Genomic DNA, 22,308 nt, shown 5'->3' on the forward strand with positions numbered 1-22,308 from the left:
GAGGTTACACATAGATCTCCAAGATCGGTTCTCCCTTTCTACACCCCCTTCCCTCCTGGTGTCGCCACTCCCACCGCGGGTGTTGAGGGGTTCATCCGTCCTAGATTCCCTGTGTTTCCAGATCCCTCCTGCACCGCTGTACATCCTCTGGTATAACCAGGTCCGCAAGTTAGAATTGGGGTCATGATAATTGGAAGGGGAGGAAGCATTCAGGAACTAGAGGAAGGTTTTGAGTTTCACTGTTGCTACACTGAACCCTGAGTGACTCGAGACCTTATCATTTTCAATGTCATTCCTTAAAAATGTATATATAATGGAAATGTTATACTCTTCTTCTGTGCTATTTAAAAAGTACACATTTAACTCTTGTCCAAAGATTCAGTATCTTTCACTGAGATAGGAATGGGAAAAAAAGAACCACATTTTTATGAATCTATAAATAATCAAAATATTTATTTATGTTCATTTCCATTTATTTAAACATAACAATTTTTTAGACAAATGAAGAAATAAAAATATTTATAACATGGTAGACATAAATACAAATGAAATGCGTAAGTATTTTAGACAAAAGTTAACACATATATTAGACAAATTGACCACATTCTTGCATTGAACTTCATAGGCACATTAACATAGATATTTTAAAAGGATGTACTTTTACAACATCTTCTTTAAAATGTTCACATATGCATCAGTAATAAGACATATTTCCCAGACTGCTGTTTTATAAAAGCTGTAAGAATCTAACCATTAAGCTCAGAGAGTAACGTTTCTTAATAAATGAAGCATATTTTTGTAAACAGCAATTTTCCTTTAACTTCTAACAAATAAAGCATTTTTCAAGCATTTTCACCAAGATCACACCACATTTATTTCTTAAATAAGCATGCATGACAGATTAAAACTTGGATAATTCATGTACCTTTATGCAGTGTTTAATTTTGTTATGGCACTCTTATTTTTTGTGAAAAACATCCTTACAATTTGGCACAGAATTTACATATAGTAGTGCTATTAATCAAGCCAAATGTTACTTAAATTTCCCATAGCGTAGAAAACTCTATCAGAATCTACCTTTTCCCTTTGCAGTTGTGACCCACTCGCAGTTTCCTTTTGTACTGGTTGGAAGAAGTACTAGACACTCAAGCATTAAGGTACTTCCCATCTAGGTGTCCTGCTGCAGTCCAATAGGAAATGAGTTGATGGCAGTGTTTCTAACAGGAAAACATTTCCATCTGTATTGTGGCCAACACATTTCTAAGTAGGGGTGGTGTCTGCAGTCATAAGTATCACCATGAGATGTTTCTCTCTGGGAGGCAGAGAGGTTGAAAGGAAACGTGGGTCTCATCGTAAACTGGGAACACATGTGCCATGGAGGGAAAGTGCCAAGTGAGAGAGAGGTAGCAGAGAGGTCCCTGGGGAAGCTAGTGAGAGAGGGCTCGCTGAAGTAGCAAAGGGCAGAGAACAAAACAGGCAGGGACAGAGGCTCAGTTAAGGGGGAGCGGCAGGCCGGCCACCAGTTTAAGACAAGGAAATTTCTCACTCGAATCGGACAGCAGTCTCCTATTCTCAAACTACAGCTGCTTTTTCAGTAGCATTCTCTATTTCTTCATCCATCTGTCCATATCAGACTGAAGAAATCAAGGCAACTCTTTCTCAATTCAATCTTAACATCTCAGAAGGAGGATGGACAGAACATTAATTCAAGGCTTCTCCAAATCAGCAAAGAGAATTCCCGCTCCTTTAACTGCGGGAAACACCAGTCCCTCACCGTGCTTCCCAGATAAATTGAGGTGTTAGGTTTGGGGCGGATCGCTGAGGTCATCCTCTTCATCAAAGCTGGGTAGCCACATTGCCATTCTCTCTTACTTGAGGGGAAAGGATCATTTAATTTTCACACAAATGAATTTTATTGAAAATAATAATAATAATAAGACACAACAGTGGATGTACAGTTACTTTTTGTTGTTGTTTTGAGATACTAGGGGGCTTTTGTACAGTGAAATGGCAAAGAACATCCACAGGTTAACCAGGAAAGGCAAATCTTCTTTAAAGCTCGTAGGGTGCGGATAGACACAGAGATTATGAATCACAGAGCACCGAATTCTCCAGGGTAAAATCATACCAAAAGCGTGACAGCTTCTCGCCGACATCGGAGGAGAGTATGTGGTCTGGGAGGTCACTGAAGGTAGGCTGCACTAGCAGCACATGCGGTGCCAGCGTGAAGGGGATGTCGTTCAGGAGCTCGGCCAGTACGCAGCTGCTTTCCAGTGACTGGCCTGCTTTAGTTCCTGCCTCAGAGTCTGCCAAAGTCACACTGGATGAGGTTTCTTTGCCGGTCTACAAACACATATACATTAAAAGCATTTAGACCTTGTGGACTTAGAGGGTTGCTAATGGTAAGCGTGACATCAATACATCAAAACGGCTGGGAAATGTGGCATGCACAAATATTCCCAGGTGGGAATGCAGTTTGGACCTTACTGGAGAGATTCACTCATCCAAACTTCGGCAAGGCTTTACAGTGAGTTCTCAATTCGACCCTTACTCAGACCCTTATACCCCCATTAAATCAAACAAGCATGCTTCCTAGGCCTTTTATTCCCAGGTATTCCCTGCCAGTCTGGCTCTGCTTTTCCAAACCCTATGTATGCGCTGAGGCTCTGCTGAACCATGAACTAGCTTCTCCATGAAGCGTCTATCAACGGAGCCCACGGTGAACATGTAAAGGGCAAACTGCCCAGGATATTGTTAGTGCTTCCTCTAGGTGTCCTGACTAGTTGTCTTATGGGCACATGTTTTACCTCCGAGACTCAAGGCAATGAATCTTAATTAACATGCTGTGTTACATAAGGTATTAAAATATAAAGGACTCATAATATATCATTTGATTTCTTTAAGATGAGCACCCCTAGAGTACATTAGTTTGCGAAAGGACCCTAATGCAGACCAAATGCTGGAAACAAACAAACAAACAAACGTCAAGAGTACAATGGGTAATGCCCTATAAGGGATGTTTACAGCAATGAGAATGATCAGCCACTGCAAGCATCTGAACTTAAAAGTCAAACCGAATTAGGCACACACACACACACACAGAATCCCTCTCTCATGCAGAATGACTTCCATCTCATTCTTAGAGAGGCTGCAAGGCCCTTCATGATCTGCTCTGCATTTCCACTGGTGGTTGCTAGTACACACCGGAACTGCTTCTACCTTGGGCCCTTTGCAGTTTCTACTTTCCCTCCCAGAAGGTACTTTCCCTAGGTAGACACAACGTTCCTACCTTCTGCCCCTTCCAAGTGCTGACCCAAACACTACCTTCTCAGCAGGCCTTTCCTGGCCAGGCTACTTAAAACTGAATACTATTACTTCCCACCTACTGCTCAATCCAGATGCCTCCCTCTGCTGATTTTTTTCCCTTTCTGTAGCCCTTGGTACTTTGTAATATACTCTGTGTTGATTATGATTATTGTCCCTCAAAAGCTTAATCAGAATGTGTCTCTCGTGTTCATTTCCATCTATCAAATGCTTAGATCAGTGCCTAAAACCAGCTGCCATTCAGTTGATTCCAACCCTTGGCGATACCAGGTCTGCCAAAGTTGAATGGTACTTCAATGGCTGGTTTTTAAAAAGTCACTGTCAGCCTGTATACCTAGTCCATCTGGTTGCACATGAGGTGCATCTTACCAACAAACTGCCACTGCCCCCAAATTCATGCCTAAAAACCAAACCAAACTCACTGCCATTAAGTCAATTCCGACTCACAGCAACACTAGCGGACAGGGTAGAACTGCCCCTGTAGGTTTCCCAGATTGTAACTCTTTCTGGGAGTGGAAAGTCTCATCTTTCTCTTGTGGAGAGGCTGGTGGTTTCGACCCGCTGACCTTGTGGCCAGCATCCCAACACATAAACGCTATACCACCAGAGTGATGCTTAGTGTTTGATAAATATTTATCTAATAAATAAAAGTAGACAAGAGTTTACATGCATGGAGATTATATTCTAATGCTAACGAGAACTGATAGAGTGCTTGTCTCTCAGCCTAGAGAATGATTTTCTGTGTGAAAGATATCAGAGTTGTAAAAGTTTTATTGAAGCACAAATATATACAGGAGAGTGCATTCTGAGTGCATAGTTTGTTAAATTTCTAATCACTGCACACATGTGAGTGTAACCAACACCCAGACCACGAAACCGAAATGACCAACTCCCCCAGGAGTCCTCCGGATGTTCTCTGCCAGTCAAACGCCGCTCCCGGCCCCCAAAGCAATCACCATTCTGACTGTAAGGGCAGAGCCTGGGGTTATCTCTTTTTGTGATGTAAGTGAATACAATCACACAGTATGAGCTTTCAGATTCTCGTTTCTTTCACTAAATATGATACACATGAGGCTCATCCATAGTGATGTGTATCAGATTTTAAAATCTTGAGAGAGAGAGAGAGAGAGAGAGAGAGAGAGAGAGTTGCAAGGGAGACAGACATTCTGATATCTGAAAGGGACCACTCTGGTCACTCTTGCCGAGAGGAGGCATTGGGGAGGGGGAAAGGAGCAAACCTAGTTGGGAGTGAGAGATGATTTGATGTATGTCTGTGTGGGTGCAAAGAATAAAGAAGAAATTGTTAGATTTTGGATAGATTTGAGGGCACAGTTAATAGGATTATCTGATGAAATCAGTGTGGCTGTAAGAGAACAATAGTCCAGGGTGAAGCCAGTTTGGAGCACAAGCCATTGAACTGTGGCACCACGGCTTGCAAGGACAGGACAGGGTGCCAAAGCAGCATCGTTGGGCAGGAGCTCCAAAGCTCAGTTTTAGACATGTGAGGCCCCTGCCAGCGCTGCTCAGTCGGCAAGGGGACATCACGTAAGTCTGGAGCTGAGTGAGGCATGATGAAAGGTCTGCTTGCTGCATGCAAGAGAGCGAGTGACCAGAGGGACAGGGAAAGGAGGTATGAGCACAGACAATTCTTCCACGGAATTACGTTTTAAAGGGGACAGGGACCGTGCGTTTGACAATTCTTCCACGAGATTACGTGTTAAAGGGGACAGGGACCGTGTGTTTGACAATTCTTCCACGAGATTACGTTTTAAAGGGGACAGGGACTGTGCGTTTGGCAGATGGAGAGGAACTGGCAGGGTGGGAGGGTCTCTTCTTAAAGGCAATGTAAAGGCAAAAGAGACACATCCTCTAATAAAGAAAAAACCAGGGTGAATCTGTAAGAAGACACTGCTCTGTTCACAAGTCATGCTACTATTTACACCTGGGCCCCTCTAGAAAGATTTGTTACACGAATCACCTCACATTAACAAACTACCAGACATCCCAGTCAAAAGTGGTCCTGTGACTTAACCGAAATGAAATCGCCAAAACTACACCACTGTTTCTACTGCTGTCCGTTATGTTTAATAGCTTTTTCATTTAAAAGAAGCTCAAAAAACTAAGCTAATTAACAAATCGCATTGGGTAAAGTGTCCCACCAAATCCCTCCTAGAATGATCTGAATTTCAGCTGTGCTGCTTGTGTTGTTCCAGCCTCTATGTCTAAGCTGGCTATCCCACACCTGCAATTAAAGCCCCGAGTCCTTCCGCAAGATTCCTGTAGATGCAACTTAGTACAGAGATCCATGTATACAGTAGACAGATGTTGTCTCCTGAAACTTAACAGGAGCTTTAAAATTCAAAGTATCCTAGGGTCAGCCAAGAGGGCAGGTAATCAGTGAGGATTGAGTCCACAATTGTAGTTGCTGTAAAGGGATTTACCACATGGATGGAAAACCTAGAAAGGAAGCTAAGGATGGATGGGCAATAAAACCTCAAGTTTTCATATGCACCAGGGCCTGGATTGCTAGTGGGCAGCACTGGGGAGTGATTAGGAGCACAGGCTCTTGAGCCAAATTGCTTGAATGCAAATCCCAGGCTCCCTGCTTACTAACGAGCACATGACTGGGTGCCTTATTGAACTTCTTTGGGCTGTTTGCTTAGCTGTATTATGAGATCAAGAGTGTACCTATTTCATAGGTATTGTTAGAAAGATTAAATGAAGTGATGTTTATAAGTAACTAGAACAATGTTCAGTATGTTTTAACTTAATTAATTAAAAATATAGGCATGATGGGTCCCACTTGGCTATAGATAAAATTCACGACCCAGCTATTCCCTTTGCTTGCTCTTCATTGGCAATTCATTCAGATCATTGTGCCTTCCTCTTTTATCTTGTATTCTCTCAACCTCAGTTGACAATAGTGGAAACTAAGGGATAGGGAAGTGCAGAGGAATGTATCACACTATTCTTTCTACGCTTTGTTTCACAACTTTTCATAATAAAAAGTTCAAAGATTAATTTCATTTACAAAATACATTGGGCAAAGTGTTTCACCAACTATGTCCTAGGATAATCTGAATTTCAGCTGTGTTCTCTGGGTTGCTCCAGCCCCTATCTCCTAACCGTTGGCTACCGTGCAATGTTACAGTCTCCATGGAGGCTGTCTGCCCTCTTGGCAGCAGGGTGAGTGCCACGATGCAGCTGCCGTTGGCATGCTGAGAGCTGGAAGGGGAGAAATTATAAAGCAAAATGAGAGAAAAAATCACAAAGAGAATGTGAGACAAAATCCAAGGACCATGCACCCAATAAACCTGATCACTGAGTTTCCAGTTTAGCAGCCCACGGAAGCAGCGGGGATGGGAGGAGGGGACCTGAGGGCTGACACAGGTGCATGAATTCCCCTGCAAAAAGCAGCTCGCTCACTCCCTCTTAGACACAAAGTCTTGTGCTTTTTCATTTGCATAATAAAATGAATCTTGAGAGAGAAGAATCAGTATGTTAACCACAATGGAGCAAGAAGAAATGAATCAATTAACCTTTTACTTAGTAGCCAAATTAAAAAAATTACTTCAAATATAATGTTCACAAAACATGTTCATTATTTTTGTGTTTAATCCTTCAAAGAAATGAAGCTATGATGACATGCTTGAAGATATGTTCCCTTATGTTGTCTGGCATTAATACTTTTTCAGAGTGTTCGGCCTTATAAGGTTTAAATATAAGTACTCTAGGTCAGATGTTTATTCTAATCTTACTGACAAAGTAAATATCCTTATCTATAGCATCACAATAAATAGAGTAAAAATTATCTTGCTGTTTTGATATGTACATATAAAATAATTTATTCTTCACCAGTTAGCTGATTAAAAAGTGGACTGGCCTCATTTTATCTTCTGTTCCTCACCTGCTAGTATCTTCCTTTCCAATAATTCAGAGGTTTATAGGCACTATTCTGCCCTTTCTTGCAGAGGGGCTGTAAAGATTCATGAGGTTCAAGCTGTAATATCTTCTAAGAGCTCGGGGCACGTAACACTTTTCAGCAAAGCCTTGGAAACATGAGGTCACTTTCGCAGAGCATCAGGGTAGTGTCATCCCTGTGAACCTCATTCTTGGCTGTTTGAACGTAAGAAAATGTAGGTATCAGAGTGGACAACTATATTTTCCCTGGCACATAAGCCCAACAACCTCTATGAAGTCTATGAGAAGGGCCAACTTTGCAATCTGGCAACAATTGGAGACCTCATCCATTTAGCCTCATCAGACTAAATTATGAAGATTTTATTAATATGGAAATCATCTGTTTATGACATCGTAAAAAAAAACCCAACATTTTTTTCTGCTTTTACCCCTTACAACCTGGCCTCCAATCATTGAGAGAGAAAATAGTATCCTATAAAAGCAAACTAGGTATACAAATGTAGACTCCAGTCTTAACCAAGGTAGCAATGAAACCTGCTACGAGAACCTGAAACTACATCTAAAACGCCCATCTAACACATTCAATTTACATGCAAAGAAGGTAGCAATATTAAGCATATTTCAGGAAAATGAGTTATACTAAGAAGCAGTAGTATCAAGCTCTGGCTGTCTATGCTTTTAAATTCTGTCTATAAATAAAAGACATGTTCCTTTGAACAATAGCCTGAACAAGCAATGCTGTCACTTTATCTCCCAAGATAACTATCCATTCTATGCCGGCTTCAGCTGGTTTCTGCTTGCATTACATCAGCCTCTTGATAGGAGGTGGGGTGGGGGGGCAAATCTGAGTCAGAAGCATCAAAGGACAGAGGTTAGGAGAAGGTGATACAAGCAAATGACCCAGTGAATATAAGACTCAAGCATTTGTTTTTGTTGCTATTATGGCCGTTTTTCCGAAGAAATTGATTGCTAATGAATTTCTGGCAGGCTGGTAAGCACCAGAGGATTCGTTCCTTGTACCTGCAGAAATCCTATGCATCCAGGCGCTACTTTCACTTGGAAGAAATGATATTTCAAAGGTAGAGACTATTCCCTATTTTTCTACAAAGTCCCAAGGCCTAGGAAAGTGCCCGCACAAAGTGAGTGCTCAGTAAGTATTTTTTGAATGGCACGGAAGTTGGGCTCTTTGTTTTCTGATACTTCCTCCCTCTGACTCCAGACAAACTAGGCATTTGATTTTAAAATCGAGGGATTAGGAAAAAGAAATAAGCACAAACCCAGAACACTCTACCACTGGTACAGATAAATTATTCTGTATTCAGCGGAATTCAGTGTGACATCTTTGTGACAGCTAACACCCTCAAAAAGCTCTTTTCCCCTCCCTCCCACTTCGTGACCCCTTGGTAAATTATAGATTATTATTTTTTTCATATCTTACGCCGTTCGCTGTCTCTCTTCACCCACGTTTCTGTTGTTCGTCCCCCTGGGTGGGGGGACCCAATGGTTTATTTTAATATGGTGTTTTCACAATGTCCAAACTATATACCATCCCATCTCCCAGAAGGTACTGTGGAAGGTATGGGCCCAGGTTCGCGTGTTCTCTCGCCTGTTCCCCTCAGTGTTTCCACCTGCCTGAGTAGTCTTCCTGTTTCTCCTCTGTCTCCCTAAAAAGAAAAACAAAAAGCTCTCCGACTTCCTCTTTTCAGAGCAGCAGCTGACTGTACACAAGTGAAGAAGGGAAGTAAGCAGACTGTCACTTGCTTCTGTAATCTGTTCCATATATTCTTGGAAAAATGGCTTGTCTCAAGCTGGAAAATCTTGCTGTCTCACCAAGTACAGTGTGGGCGCAATGGAAAGGGAAGCATTTTAGGAAAGGAACCAGGAAAGGAAACCGTGTCTTCAATATGGGACCCAGTTTAATTCTGCCTTTGAAAACTCAATTATTGCAGTAATATATATACATACATATGTATATATATATATACATATATATGTGGTTTTTAAATCGGTTTATAGAAAGTCACAATCTCTAACCTTCCGTGCAGGCCCCCACTTCCACTTTTCACAGCAGTTTTCAAACTTTCCCTTCTGTCTTTCAGCAGCCCTGGTGATATTAACCATTAAGCGCCCAGCTGCTAACCAAGTTTGGTGGCTTGAAACCAGTCAGCAGCTTCATGAGAGAAAGGCCTTGTAACCGGGGAGACCCAAGGGAGTGGCACTCTGTCCCTTGAGGTTGCTAGGAGTTGGAATAGACGCTACCACACCTCTCAGCCACCACAACGCCTCTCCTGGCATCTGACCGCACCGTCTTCCTCCTCATGGCTGGCAGGGAGGAAGGGCAGACTCCTACTTCACAGGGACTTGCCTGCTCCACCCCAAAAATGAATCTGCATGTCTCCCTATCTGTGCTTCCCTCCTGCCCAAACGGGCACACTGTCCTCTTCAGGAGCAAACCTTATTTTCCACTGAGGCTCCTGGGCCACTGTCAACCCCCCTCCTCATCCTGTTAAAGAATGAGGCTTCATTAGTTATGAAGTGTCTCTCTCTCTCTCTCTGCACTTCGTCTTCACTGCTGCTGGCTCTTGCCTATCAGCAATTAGTTGAAATTGAATTGTATCTCTCCCCAGCACACCCCCTCGGAAAAAGAAAAGATTGAAGCACTCTCGAATATGACCGTGTTTAGAGCGCTAAGAGTTCTACTTGCAGATGTTATCTGTTGAATTAATGAGGTCAAACTGGAGTAGGGTAGGTCCTAATCCTAATCTTTTTGAGTGGTGTCTTAAAGATGGGGACACTCAAGCAGAAACAGGGTCCCACCGGGGAGAACACCACACGAGAACCCATCTACCAGCCAGGGGATGGTCAGAAAAGCCACGGCCAGCATTACAGAGGCAGATTAGAGACATGAAAGGACCTTCCATTGGAGCTGACTCCCTGAAGGCAAATTTCTGTCTCCAGAACTGCGAAACAATACATTTCTTTAAGCCACCCACTTTGTGGTGTTTTGTAATGGCAGCCCTGGGAACAAACTAAGACAGCAATTAATCATTAACAAGCAAAAACAACAAAAATCTGCACAAACCTCTATCACCCATTGGCCTATCGCTCCCTAACCCCCACATGGTGTTTCCACTTGGTGCACAGGCAGGCTTTCAGACCGAGGCACGGCAATCCGCTTCCCTCGCTGCCCTCCCGGGGCCTGCTTTCACAAACGTCCCCAGCGACCGCTCTTCTGCTGCACCCGGAAGACGTCCTGAAGTGGTCTTCTTATGGAGCCTCTATACCACTTAAGACTGCTGACTCCCTCTCTGAGGTTTTGTTCTCAGTTTCTTGGCTTCTGTGTCACTTCCTACCTCACTCTCCTACCTGACCAGCTGGTTCTGGCTATCCTTTGGGACGCTCTACGGTTACTCCTCCTACTTTTAACTTGCATCTTTGAATGAGCTTCTCCACGTCCCGCATGCCTGTTGTTCTGTTTCTTCATTCGTCACAAAGTGTGTACATGGGTACATTCTGATCACACACCTCCTTTTGAGTATTCCACAGGCATCTTAAATTCAACGGGTTTAAAACCAGGCTCCCACCTCCCTTGCTGTCCCCCACACTATCCATGCGTAATGATCTTCTAATATGTGCTGCTTATCCATGGCTGCCCAATACAGAAGCCAGCATGGCCCCTGAGTTCTCTTCCTTTTCCACGCCCGCAAGGAGGCCTGCTGGCATAGTGGTTTATGTGTTGGGCTGATAACCGCAGGGTTAGCGATTCAAATTCACCAGTCATTGGGGGGGGGGGGGTGAAATATGAGACTTCCTACTCTTGTAAAGTGTTACAATCTCAGAAATCCATAAGGACGGGTCTATCCTGTCCTATAGGGTCACCAAGGGTCTGAAACGACTCGCTGGCAGTGAGCTTGTTTGCATGTTTGTCTGTTTGGGGACGGCGGTCACTTTCTCTTCCCAGTAAATAGCCAATCCCAACTGACTGTGATGTTTTTAATACATCCCCAAATTCATCCATTCTTTTCCACTCCACTGCCATGCTGTTAGAGTTGGGTACTGTGATTAGATCCATCATTTGCCTGGAGCATCACAAGGGTTTCCTGCATGTAGCCTTGCTCTCCTTTCACTCGGTCACCCGATGGCAGGGCGCTATGTTCTCTAAAGCCAATTCTGAGAAAAGTCCAAATTTCTTCTCATGGTACAAAAGGCCTGATCCACCTATGATTGCCCCACTGATTTAAATTTATTTTACTAGTAGTCCCTAAAGCCTATACCCCACTCATACCAACTGCTTGCTGTTATTTAAATGTGTGAGTGTCTCTTTTTAGCTTCGAGTCTTGGCTCATTCAATTACTTTTCCCTAAATTAGAACATCTCTCTCTCTTTCTATGCTTGTATATCTTGCCAATTTCAATTTGCCTTCAAGATGCACATCAGACCTTTTTAAAAAGGATTCCCCAAACCTGGGCCAAGTGCTCACTCATGTGTCCTCACATAGCCTGTGCAGACGTCTCCCACAGCAAGCATCCTGCTGGGCGCCGATTCTCCCTCCCACTCAGAGACCCATGGACAGCTCAGGACTGGGAGTGGGGCTTCCACCCCATTTTCTTCACAATGTCAGCCTCTTAGTAGGTGATCAGTGCATGTACATTTATCTAGAATAAGCTAGAAATTATCATGTAGAAACTTGATTCCTATTTTCTTTTCCCCCTTTGTAATAGTTTACCAACGGTTTTTCACATGATCACCCACAGAGTAAAAGTAGTGTAAATACAAATTTAGCTTAAACTAGTTTGAAACCCCAGCTACATGGATTTCTGGAAGAGTAAGATGGGTTGCTCTTTGACTTGCCAAATAAACCACTGCCCAACTATATCCAGTCAGCCCAGTTAATTCCACCTGGCCAGGATGACAAATTTCTTCCTTTATTTTTTAGAACACTGAATCAGCCGTATTTCAATTTTACATGATACATTATAATTTCATGATGATTATTGAAAAAGTATGATTATTTCCTTCATGGGTCTCAGTGAGCTGCAATGGTTAAATATACCCTTCCAATGAAAGTTATCAAGGAGAATGGCCATATCTACCTCAAATTCCCCATAACCAATCTGCCTTATGACCCTTCTCCTTCAGAAACCAGTATGTCCCCATAAATAAGCAGTCTAATCGTACATGGCGAAAGCATAGGCCATGCTCGGGAATGGAGCATGCGGGAGACAAGACTAAGTCAGCACTGTAAGGGAGAGAAAGCCTCAGGGATGAGAGCTACATAGAAGGGTTGGGAAATTACATTTAGCTCCTGCTCATGATTGTTAGAGGCACAAATCTTTTTCCTACCTCTCAGGTTTCAATCACAAGGGATTTTTCCCCCTCTCCAAGCAACTCTCACCGTCTGCTCTACTTCTTATTAGTCCCCTATGAGGAGGCCTGAATTACCTAGTGGATAGGTGACAGGTCCATGTTTCTAAATGGGAAAAGCTAAACCATCCAAGGTCCTGAATCCTGGGGAGAGTCGCTGTCTCCTTTTCTTTCTACCAGGACTAGCAAGACTGGTGCCTGGGGTAAAAATGCGGACTTAAATGTTCTCCCAGATCTAGATGTGGGGTGTTGAGAGTGTAGATGCCTATTTCAGTCATTACACCGGCTAACCTGAATTGCTAGCCCAAAGAGGCTATCTTGTTTCTCTGCCCACAATTTGGTTTTAGTTTTTCACTGGCTCCAGGTGCAAGTGAGAAAGAGGAGTGTCATTCATTAAGTTCTCAAGACTCCACCAATCCCCCAAAGCAACTCTGTTTGCACCCCAAAATGAGACATATTAACCACCCCCACAGGAATTGCAAAAAGTAAATGATCTGGGGATTAAAAATAGAACAAACTGAAGGTTGTGAAAACTTTCATGCCCTATAATATTTGATGAAAAAACATACTGGTATGACTTTTTCAACATTTCATCACAATTTAGTTAGATTTAGGGGATTAGAAAGTTTTAATCAGAACTTGGTAAAAATCACAATTAACATTTATATATTGCCTCACACAAGTTCCAAAGTACTTTCTCATTTGTTCCTTTACTTGAGCCTCGCAACCAACTAAGTTTGGTGGGGTTGCAGCTGTGCGTAGCCCTTTCTTCCTAGTCTCAGAGTGTCTCAGCAACAGAATATCCATCCAATCTGGCTAAGATGATCTTTAAAAGAAAAACACTTTAAATCAGCCATTTATCAACTTTGTACACATTATAACTTCATGCTGATTATCTCTAAATTATGCTTGTATTCTTTATGGATCTCAGTGAGCTGATCTGGTTAAATAAACCTTTCTAGTACAGGTTATCATCAAGGGGGTTGGTTTTAGAACTTTATGTTTTGTTTTTTTTAAGCACTGAGTTTAGTAATTTCTCTGTGGGCAATTGTCATCTGAATCCAGGAATACACACTGTGCCACTGTAGAAGCACAGTTGAAAGTAACAGTTCAACTAAGCATCTTATTACTAGGTTATCTCCATCAATCTAGCTAGACCATGTAGCAGCTTCAAAAACTGTAACACCAACTCACAGCCAAGGTTACTGAATGGCTGAGGTGTTTTGGTGCATGAATACTTCAAGCTTATTACAAATATCACAAGTCTGAAGAACTTGGTATCTCTTATTAGTCACTCTGGATTCTACTTAACTTCCAACTTTGATAGCCTTATGCATTTTAAATATTCAGCTTCTCCAGAATGGAGTGTAACAAAATAATAATTTCCCCAGATAATTTCAAAGTAAAACAATGAAAATGATCTTACACATCACCTCTGCAAGGTGAATATTTATTTCATGCAAATGAATGATTTTCATCTTGTAAAACAAAAAAGTACTTCAACCATCTACATTTATAACAAAGAAAAGAGAACAGTTTCTAGTTTTGAAGCTGGTAGAGAAACATAAATTAGTTACCCATGTGTCTATGTAGCTTTGGTTATTATAGATTCAGCTACATAGACACATATAAATTATACCAGTAATATTGTGTGAATAGAAATAAATAGCATATAATACTAACAGGAAAGAAAAAGGAAATGTAAAAATATTAACAGCTACATTCTGGTTTCTTTGTGCTGTGCATTGATGGAATGAACATGCAACATCTTTATAACCTGAGTGTGATACATATTTTAAGAACAAACATTTGAATGGTGTTACAAATCATAATGGATGTGGCTATCCATACTAAGGCTGTTGGTTGAAGGCAGAAAGCTAAGGAGTTTTGCTGTACTTAATTTAAACTGAAAAGCTTACACGTTGTCATTGTTTCTACCCCTACTGTGTAAAAACATAGTCATAATTTTTAGTTTGTACTTTAAATTGTTATGTCCATAACCAGAATTCAGAGACAATTATCAATAGTTCACCTTGCCTACAAAACACCTGTAATTCCTGAAAGCAAGACAATTTTCTTTTTTAAGAAATGGGAAATTGTAGAGTAAAAAAAGCCATATTTTCTTAGTATTCTGAATTTGATGCAAACAGTGTTGTTGGTGAGTACAAAGATGCACCTTGGTCTGTGTGTTTTGAGGCACAGATGAAAGTGAAAGGGAGTGTGTCACACCAAATCAAGGGCGAAAATTACAAAGGTGGGCTAATTCAATTCCCCACACAGGGTATACGAGTGATGGTATTACTCACACTTGCTGGGCCTAGCCCAGAATTCCACTAGAAAAACAGTTTGGCCAACTGAAAAGGTGAGCAGAAAGCTGTGTCACTTGACCTTGGCTCCCATTGGCCAAAAGGTTGTATTTCAAGATAGAAGATGGGGTAGGAAAAGTAAATACAGCTGTGTTTTCTCCACTCCCATGCGAGAATGCAAGGAACCATTTGACGTGGCAGGAGCCTAAGTCCTTTCGCGGCGTTCACACAGGGCCCCAAAGAGTATGCTATTAAATTCACGGCTGACTCAGTGAAATCAATGAGGTGGAGGGGCAGGGAGGTAACTATTCCAGGACTCTGGGGATCCCGTGAGTCCAAGAGTGCAGCGTACTCAAGTCCAAGAGCCTCAAAGGATGGTCAGTTCTAAATTCGTTTGGCTGTGGGGCGTTTGTATACCTTTGAAATATGCATTGTGCTTGGCTTAAAAATTATAATTAAAATAAGGCTTAGAAAATTAACATTTTCTGAATTAACATTTGAAGTATATTGTATACAATTTCAACCTTATTTGCAATAGCTTCAGAATCTCTAAGACAAGTCAGCCACACTGGAAATCAATGCCAGAATCTTGCATGCTATTAAACCAGTAACAAAATGCCATTGCTTGCTTTTAGGAAAAGCCTACCTAAAACACAGAAAGGAAATAATAATTAATAATAGGAAACAGTGATTAAAATGAAAACCAAAGTAGTGCCCTCAAAATCATGACAGAAAAATGTAAATGTTTACATAGCTTAGAAAATTTTAAATAGTAGACTGTCTCAACAAGGTAATAAAAATGTAAGTGACCTTGGGCTTTACATGGTATCACGGAAAAATGTTTTCAGATCAACACAAAACATTACTGTGTAATTCATTCTTAGAGTCCCTTTCCAGGTCCCTATTTTTAGAAAGAAAAGCAATGATCAAAATATGTACTGTTACTTATGCATCGACTAGTCTCCAGTCCCAATAGCCCTACCTCTATCTAAACTGTGTTACCTCAAGCAAACCATGCAACCTCTCTGGGATTCAATTTCTCCCTTGGAAACATGAAGGAACTACATCAGAGGCTCTGGTGCTAATGTGTCATGATTGCAAGTTGGCTCAGAATCCAAATTTTCTGCGCTAATAAAAATTATTAGGGAAATAGCACTTGTATCATTATACATGACAGTAATAGAACTAAGATAGCAACCTAGGAAAACACACACACACACACACACACACACACACACACTTTGAGAAAATATTCTTAACTCAAAAGGAGACTCCAAAGGTTAGTGAAAGGATTCCTATCATGAGCAAATGTCTAACCTCAAACTGCTCTTGACTATGAACAGAAACATACACAATACAAACAAGGGTCAAGCAATATAAATACAAGCAGGTATAGCCTAACAGCAGATGAGATTAAAACTAGTTATAGCCTAAATTTTTATTAAAGACTCAGAATGCATTTTCTTAGGCTAATGAGTCCATTATATAGATGAAATCATATACATTTGCAATAAATGTAGATGTAGAAAACATTCTAGGACTTGTACTGAAAACACAATAAGTTTTCAAATATGTTGAAAATTTTAATTTCAAATATTTTGAAATTTTCTTAAATGTTAGTGCTTGGAAACGTGAATTTAATTGGAAGAGCTGGACTTCTGGAAATTTGGAGCACTTTCCAAATAGCTAGCCTGAATTCTTTGTGATGATATTTCCACTAAAAATACCTTAGTGGACAGTCAGGACATTGTGTTCATCAATTTCCATAGGTCAGTGGCAAAACATGGGAGAAGGGGATTAAGGCATCAAAGAACAAAAAATCATATTGTGTCCTCACCTCCTCTATATGATCGCTGAAGACAAATAGGTACATAAGCAAATGTGGTGAAGAAAGCTGACGGTGCCCGGCAATCAAAAGATATAGCGCCTGGGGTCTTAAAGGTAAACAAACGGCTATCTAGCTCAGAAGCAACAAAGCCCATATGGAAGAAGTACACCATCTTGTGTGACCATGAGGTATAGAAGGGACCAATTATCAGACATCAAAGAGCCAAAAATCATATCATTGTGAATGAGAGGGAGTGGGGACCCAAAGCCCATCTGTAGGCAACTGGACATCCCCTAATGGAAGTGTCTCAGGGAGGAGATGAGCCAGTCAGGTGCAGGGTCGTGGGAGGAGATAAGTCAGTCAGGTGCAGGGAAGCAACGATGAATCATACAGCATTCTTCTAGTTCTTAAATGCTTCCTCCCCGCACTATCATGATCCCAATTCTACCTTACAAATCCAGCTAGACCAGAGGATGTACACTGGTACCGGTCAGAGCTGAAAACACAGGGAATCCAGGACAGAGGAGTCCTTCAGGACCCGTGGTGAGAGTGGTGATACCAGGAGGGTGGAATGGAAAGGGGGAACCGATGACACGGATCTACATATAACCTCTTTGGTGGATGGACAACAGAAAAGTGGGTGAAGGGAGACGTCAAACAGTATTAGACATGACAAAATAATAATTTACAAATTATCAAGGGATCATGAGGGAGGGGGATGTGGAGAGGGAGGGGGGGAAATGAGGAGCCGATGCCAAGGTCTTAAATGGAGAGCAAATGTTTTGAGAATAATGAGGGCAATGAATGTACACATGTGCTTTACACAGTTGATGTATGTATGGATTGTGATAAAAGTTGTATGAACCCTAATAAAATGATTAAAAAGAAGATGTATGTGTATGAAAACAGAAAATCGCTGGAGATGAGAATAACGAGTGCTTGAGGATGAAAAGGCGTACAGTGCCCATGTGTGCTAGGTAAAGCAGAGGAGAGGGGAGAGGAAGGCCCTGGACCAGATGGGCTGACACAGTGACTGCCACCATGGCGCAAACAAGAACAATTGTGATGGAGCCCAGGTTGGCGAGCTGTGTCGTCTTGTTGTAACATCGAGTTGTGAGGAAACAGCGCCCACATGAGGGCACCTAATAACAAGCCATCTGCTAACTGACAGCAAACAAAAGCAGCTACAAGAGAGTAGACTTCCCCTTAGCCCTCCAGGGGACTTCACCATGGTCCGCTTGGTTTACAGGTTGGCTGAAGCAGGAACAGGCGTCTCAAGACGGGTTGGAGGAAGAAGTAGCATTGTGCAGTTTCTGTAGGGCTAGATACTCCGATGGCAGTTCTTGGTAACATATGGCGTGGTTGCTCTTAAACCGGCTGCCATTTCACTAAAGTTTCCAGATAGGCGATTGTCAGAATCTAACAAGGATTTTCCTTTGCTCTTCCTTCCACTGTCAGGGAATCTTAATAAACATCTGAAAGCTCTACTGTCATTAAATGTACAGAAACGACACTTAAAAGTCAAGCAGAACTTCTACTGTTCATTTCATTTCATTCCTTTCCTACAGGAAGTTGTGCTAGTGACTTTCAGGAGCCACTCTATCTGCAGATTGAGTTGATAAGAGGAATTCTCTGAAGAAACAAAATATGTGCTATTTCCTAAATCTCATACTGTCTAAGGAATTGTTACTTCAAACCTTTAAAATATATACTGTATATACTTGAATATAAGCCAACCCGAGTATAAGCCAAGGTACCTAATTATTACCTGGGAAACCAGAAAAACTGATTGACTCGAGTATACACCTAGGGTGGAAAATGCAGAAGCTATTGGTGAGTTTCAATAATCAAAACAAATAAAAATAAAATTATTAAAAATGGAGATATCAGTGGGGTAATGTATTTAAATATTTATTTTAAATAAAAAACATAAACAAAAGGACAAGAAGTCATTTAACATTAGTAAACCAGCACAGTAAGTGGAAAATAGGTTCAACAAAAACAATATCATATGACAAAATAATAATTTATAAATTATCAAGGTCTCATGAGGGAGGGGGAAGTGGGGAGGGAGGGGAAAAAAGAGGACGTGATGCAAAGGGTTCAAGTGGAAAGCAAATGCTTTGAAAATGATGAGGGCAAAGAATGTACAAATGTGCTTTATACAATTGATGTATGTATGGATTGTGATAAGAGTTGTATGAGTCCCTAATAAAAATGTTTTAAAAAAAGAAAATAGATAAAAAATAAATAAAAATTAAATTAATTTTATTAAAAAACAAAACAATAAGGTATCAACAATGATACCTTAAGAGTACTATTCCCTGAACTCAATCAGCAACCAAGCTAAAATGTAGAGTTAAAATCCTTCAAAACTGGATTCCTCATCATCATCCGTATCCCAATGCAGAGCTTCAGCTGGTGTGAGGTCATCATAGACGCTGTCCTCACTGAGATCGCCGTCATCACCATCACTGCTGTCATTTTCATACAAAGCGCAGTCTTCACTGCCATCCATAGCATTACTAATACTACATTTCTGGAAGGCATGTCACACCATGTCTTCTTGAATGTCTTCCCATGCATCTCAGGCCTACTTTGCTATTAACTCTATGTCAGGCTTCTTGAGATTTCCTCCTTTTGTTAGTCGGGCTTGACCAGATGACATCCATTCATGCCACATCCTTTGTACACGGTCTTTAAAAGGCTTATTCAAAGATGCACATCATAGGACGACTCTGATTGTTTAGATGTGAGTAAACAAACATGCAAAGCCCTGCAGTGTCAGCGGGGCTTTGAATGAACAGCGGAGAAACAGCAATCACCCACGAGATAATGGGCGCTCATCCCTTTACCTCCGGGGGGCCCTAGTGAGATGTTATACCTCGCTGGGGTACCACTGACCCATGTATAAGCCGAACCCCAGTTTTTCAGCACACTTTTTGTGCTAAAAACTCAGCTTATACACAAGTATATATGGTAAGTTTGACAGGGGAAATTTGTATATATCTATTTACCTTTGCTGCAAATATACCCATGAATGGCATAGATCATATAAGACGCAAGGTTTCAAAAACTTCACATAACCACATATCTTGAGGAAGTGAGTTGCTGGGACTGGGGTATTAGGACCACAGTCTTGGGGGACAGCAAAGTCAATTGGTAGAACACAGTCCACAATGATAATGTTCTACATCCTCTTTAATGAATGACAACTAGGGTCTTAAAAGTTAAGATGCAACTATTAGTCTCTCCTCATCCAGAAGAAAGATCAAACAACCCCCAAACTCACTGCCATTGAGTTAATGATGATTCATAGCAACCTCCCGCTGGGTTTCTGAGACTGTTTACAGAGTAACTGTTGCTGGGAGTAGAAAGCCCAGTCTTTCTACAGCAGAACTGCTGGTGATTTTGAGCTGCTGACCCGGCGGGGATCGCACCCCAATGCATAACCACTACGCAACCAGGACTCCTCCAGATGAAAGAAGAGTAGTGAAAAATGAATGGGAGAGGGAAGCAATTAGCCTAGTGATCTAGTGAATCCTACCAGCATTAGTCTCCACAAACTTGAGACCAGAAGAACAAGAGGGCACCAGCTACCTCTACCAAAGGATCACACGAAGTGGTCCTGGATAGAGTGGAAGAAAACTGTGAAACAAAACTCAACATCATAAAAGACTTACTGGTTGAACTGAGAGTGGTGGAACCACAAGATCATGGACCCGAGCCACCTGCAGGCTTAGAACTGACCACACTCCATGTTGGGACAATCAGCTATTTACAACCGAGAGGGCAGCGGCGTTCACCTCAGGACCAAGTTCAGAGGGTGATAGAAGAAGGAGGCATGGAAACAGGAAGCACAAGGAGGTAGTGGGATGATTAACTGGGGGTATATAGAGGGGTTTGCAATGGATGAGTTGATACAAAATATCTAAGAATAGTTGGATATAAAACTGATCTTCTGCTCTGTAAATCTTCACCCAATTCACAAATAAATTTTTTTTAAAAAATTCACTGAATTTTTTCCATAGGTCCATCACTATTTTCTCCTTCAGGAAGGGTTGCATAATAATTTTCTATTGACCATATGTGCTCTTTCTCATGAACAAACAAGAGCACATGGAATATGGAAGGCAACACTTCCAGGGGAGAGAATTGTAGTATGTGTTATTTTTATATCCCCCTAGATATGCTAGTTCTATGCAAATCTTAGAAATCTGAAATTACGGACTGTTTAGACTATTTTAGGCCCCTAAAACACTATTGTCATTCCTGAATAATAGATTTTCAAAATAACTATTTGGCTTAACTGAATATATTCCAGTGGAACTTAAAGGGACAATAAATAGACTGTCCTTTGTTCGTGGAGATGGTATCGTAGACTCTGCCTGAGACAAGCCCTCTGTGGTCAACTGTCCAGTAAGAAGGCATAGTTACACCCGACTGCTCACTTTCTCTAGCCCACAGCACTCAGTAACTGTGGACAGGCAGTGCCAGAGGGCTGGGACCTGGGCTACAAGCTGCTCTCAGGAAACGGAGATGATGCTTACCTTTGACAGACTGAACCTAATGACCTGGGCCCATTCAGTGCCATCTTTGAGCCAATTATGCTAAGTGACAAGCTCGATCACAGGCTAGAAGAGGACGAGAGCACGTCCAGGACACAGTATGGCTGCCAGCTTCTGGGCGGTGCCTTAAATGTGGAACAGAAAGGGAAGCGCAGCATCACAATTTGTGCCCAGAGCAGCACAAGTGGAGGTGCTGCTCGCGGCCCACAAAGCACAGTTCAGAGACCCACTTATTTACTTACTTTGACGCAAAACCTAAACAAGCACGTGACAGCAATGTAGCTGGTCGGAAATCTCATAGTAATGATGTGAAGAGACCAACATTTAGGTACACTAGAAGTTAAGGAAAAAAAGGTTATGAAGACATATCTGGGATCATCAAATAAAAGCAGGAAAGCAAATCTCAAGTTTAAAAACAACGAAAAAATTCTGAGTTGCTATCCACTGAGGGGGAAACAGACACGCACACACTATTTTCATGTAGGGAAGTTGACTCAATAGACTTTTCACAACCCAACCAACCAAATTACTCTGATTTCAAAAAGATATCTGGACAATATACGTATAAATGGTTGGTTGGTTGGTTTTGATGTGTGTGCTACTTACTGTCTCCTTGAATGATTGAAAAGAATTTAACAGAACAAGAACATGAATAGCACCGAAGTGTGCACTTACTGCTTTTGCTAACAGGATGAACAGAGAAATACTGGATCTCTCCAGAAACACTGGGTATGGAATCATATACTAAACAATGGATGGAAAGAGAGAAGCAGACCCCGAACCAGGAAAAAAACATCAAAACAGAGAGGTGCACATTGACAGGCAAATGCAGGGATTCAGAAAAGAATAGGAAAACAGTCTCAGAGAATCTTCTACTGGTCAGAGCAGAGATAGTATCTAAATCCGGACTCCAGTTTGTCCCTATTTACCAATGGATTACGTAAGTAACCTCCTAGCAACAATGAGGTCAGCTAAACGCATGATGTAGCCAACCCAT

General features: G+C 41.6%; 1 protein-coding gene across 3 annotated transcripts in view; it reads right to left on the reverse strand.

Moving 5' to 3' along the window:
* Positions 1–451: 451 nt before the first annotated feature.
* UMAD1 (UBAP1-MVB12-associated (UMA) domain containing 1) overlaps positions 452–22,308 on the reverse strand; it is a 209,438-nt gene continuing 187,581 nt past the window's right edge. For 2 of the 3 annotated variants that reach the window (XM_075558365.1, XM_075558364.1), the window contains one exon: positions 452–2,343. In XM_075558365.1, coding sequence (XP_075414480.1) covers positions 2,086–2,343 — 258 coding nt within the window. In that variant the 3' untranslated portion in view covers positions 452–2,085. The remainder of the gene's footprint in view (positions 2,344–22,308) is intronic. The other variant, XM_075558366.1, reaches the window with a different exon arrangement.

This window comes from Tenrec ecaudatus, chromosome 9, assembly GCF_050624435.1.
Source record: "Tenrec ecaudatus isolate mTenEca1 chromosome 9, mTenEca1.hap1, whole genome shotgun sequence".
Lineage (NCBI taxonomy): Eukaryota > Metazoa > Chordata > Mammalia > Afrosoricida > Tenrecidae > Tenrec > Tenrec ecaudatus.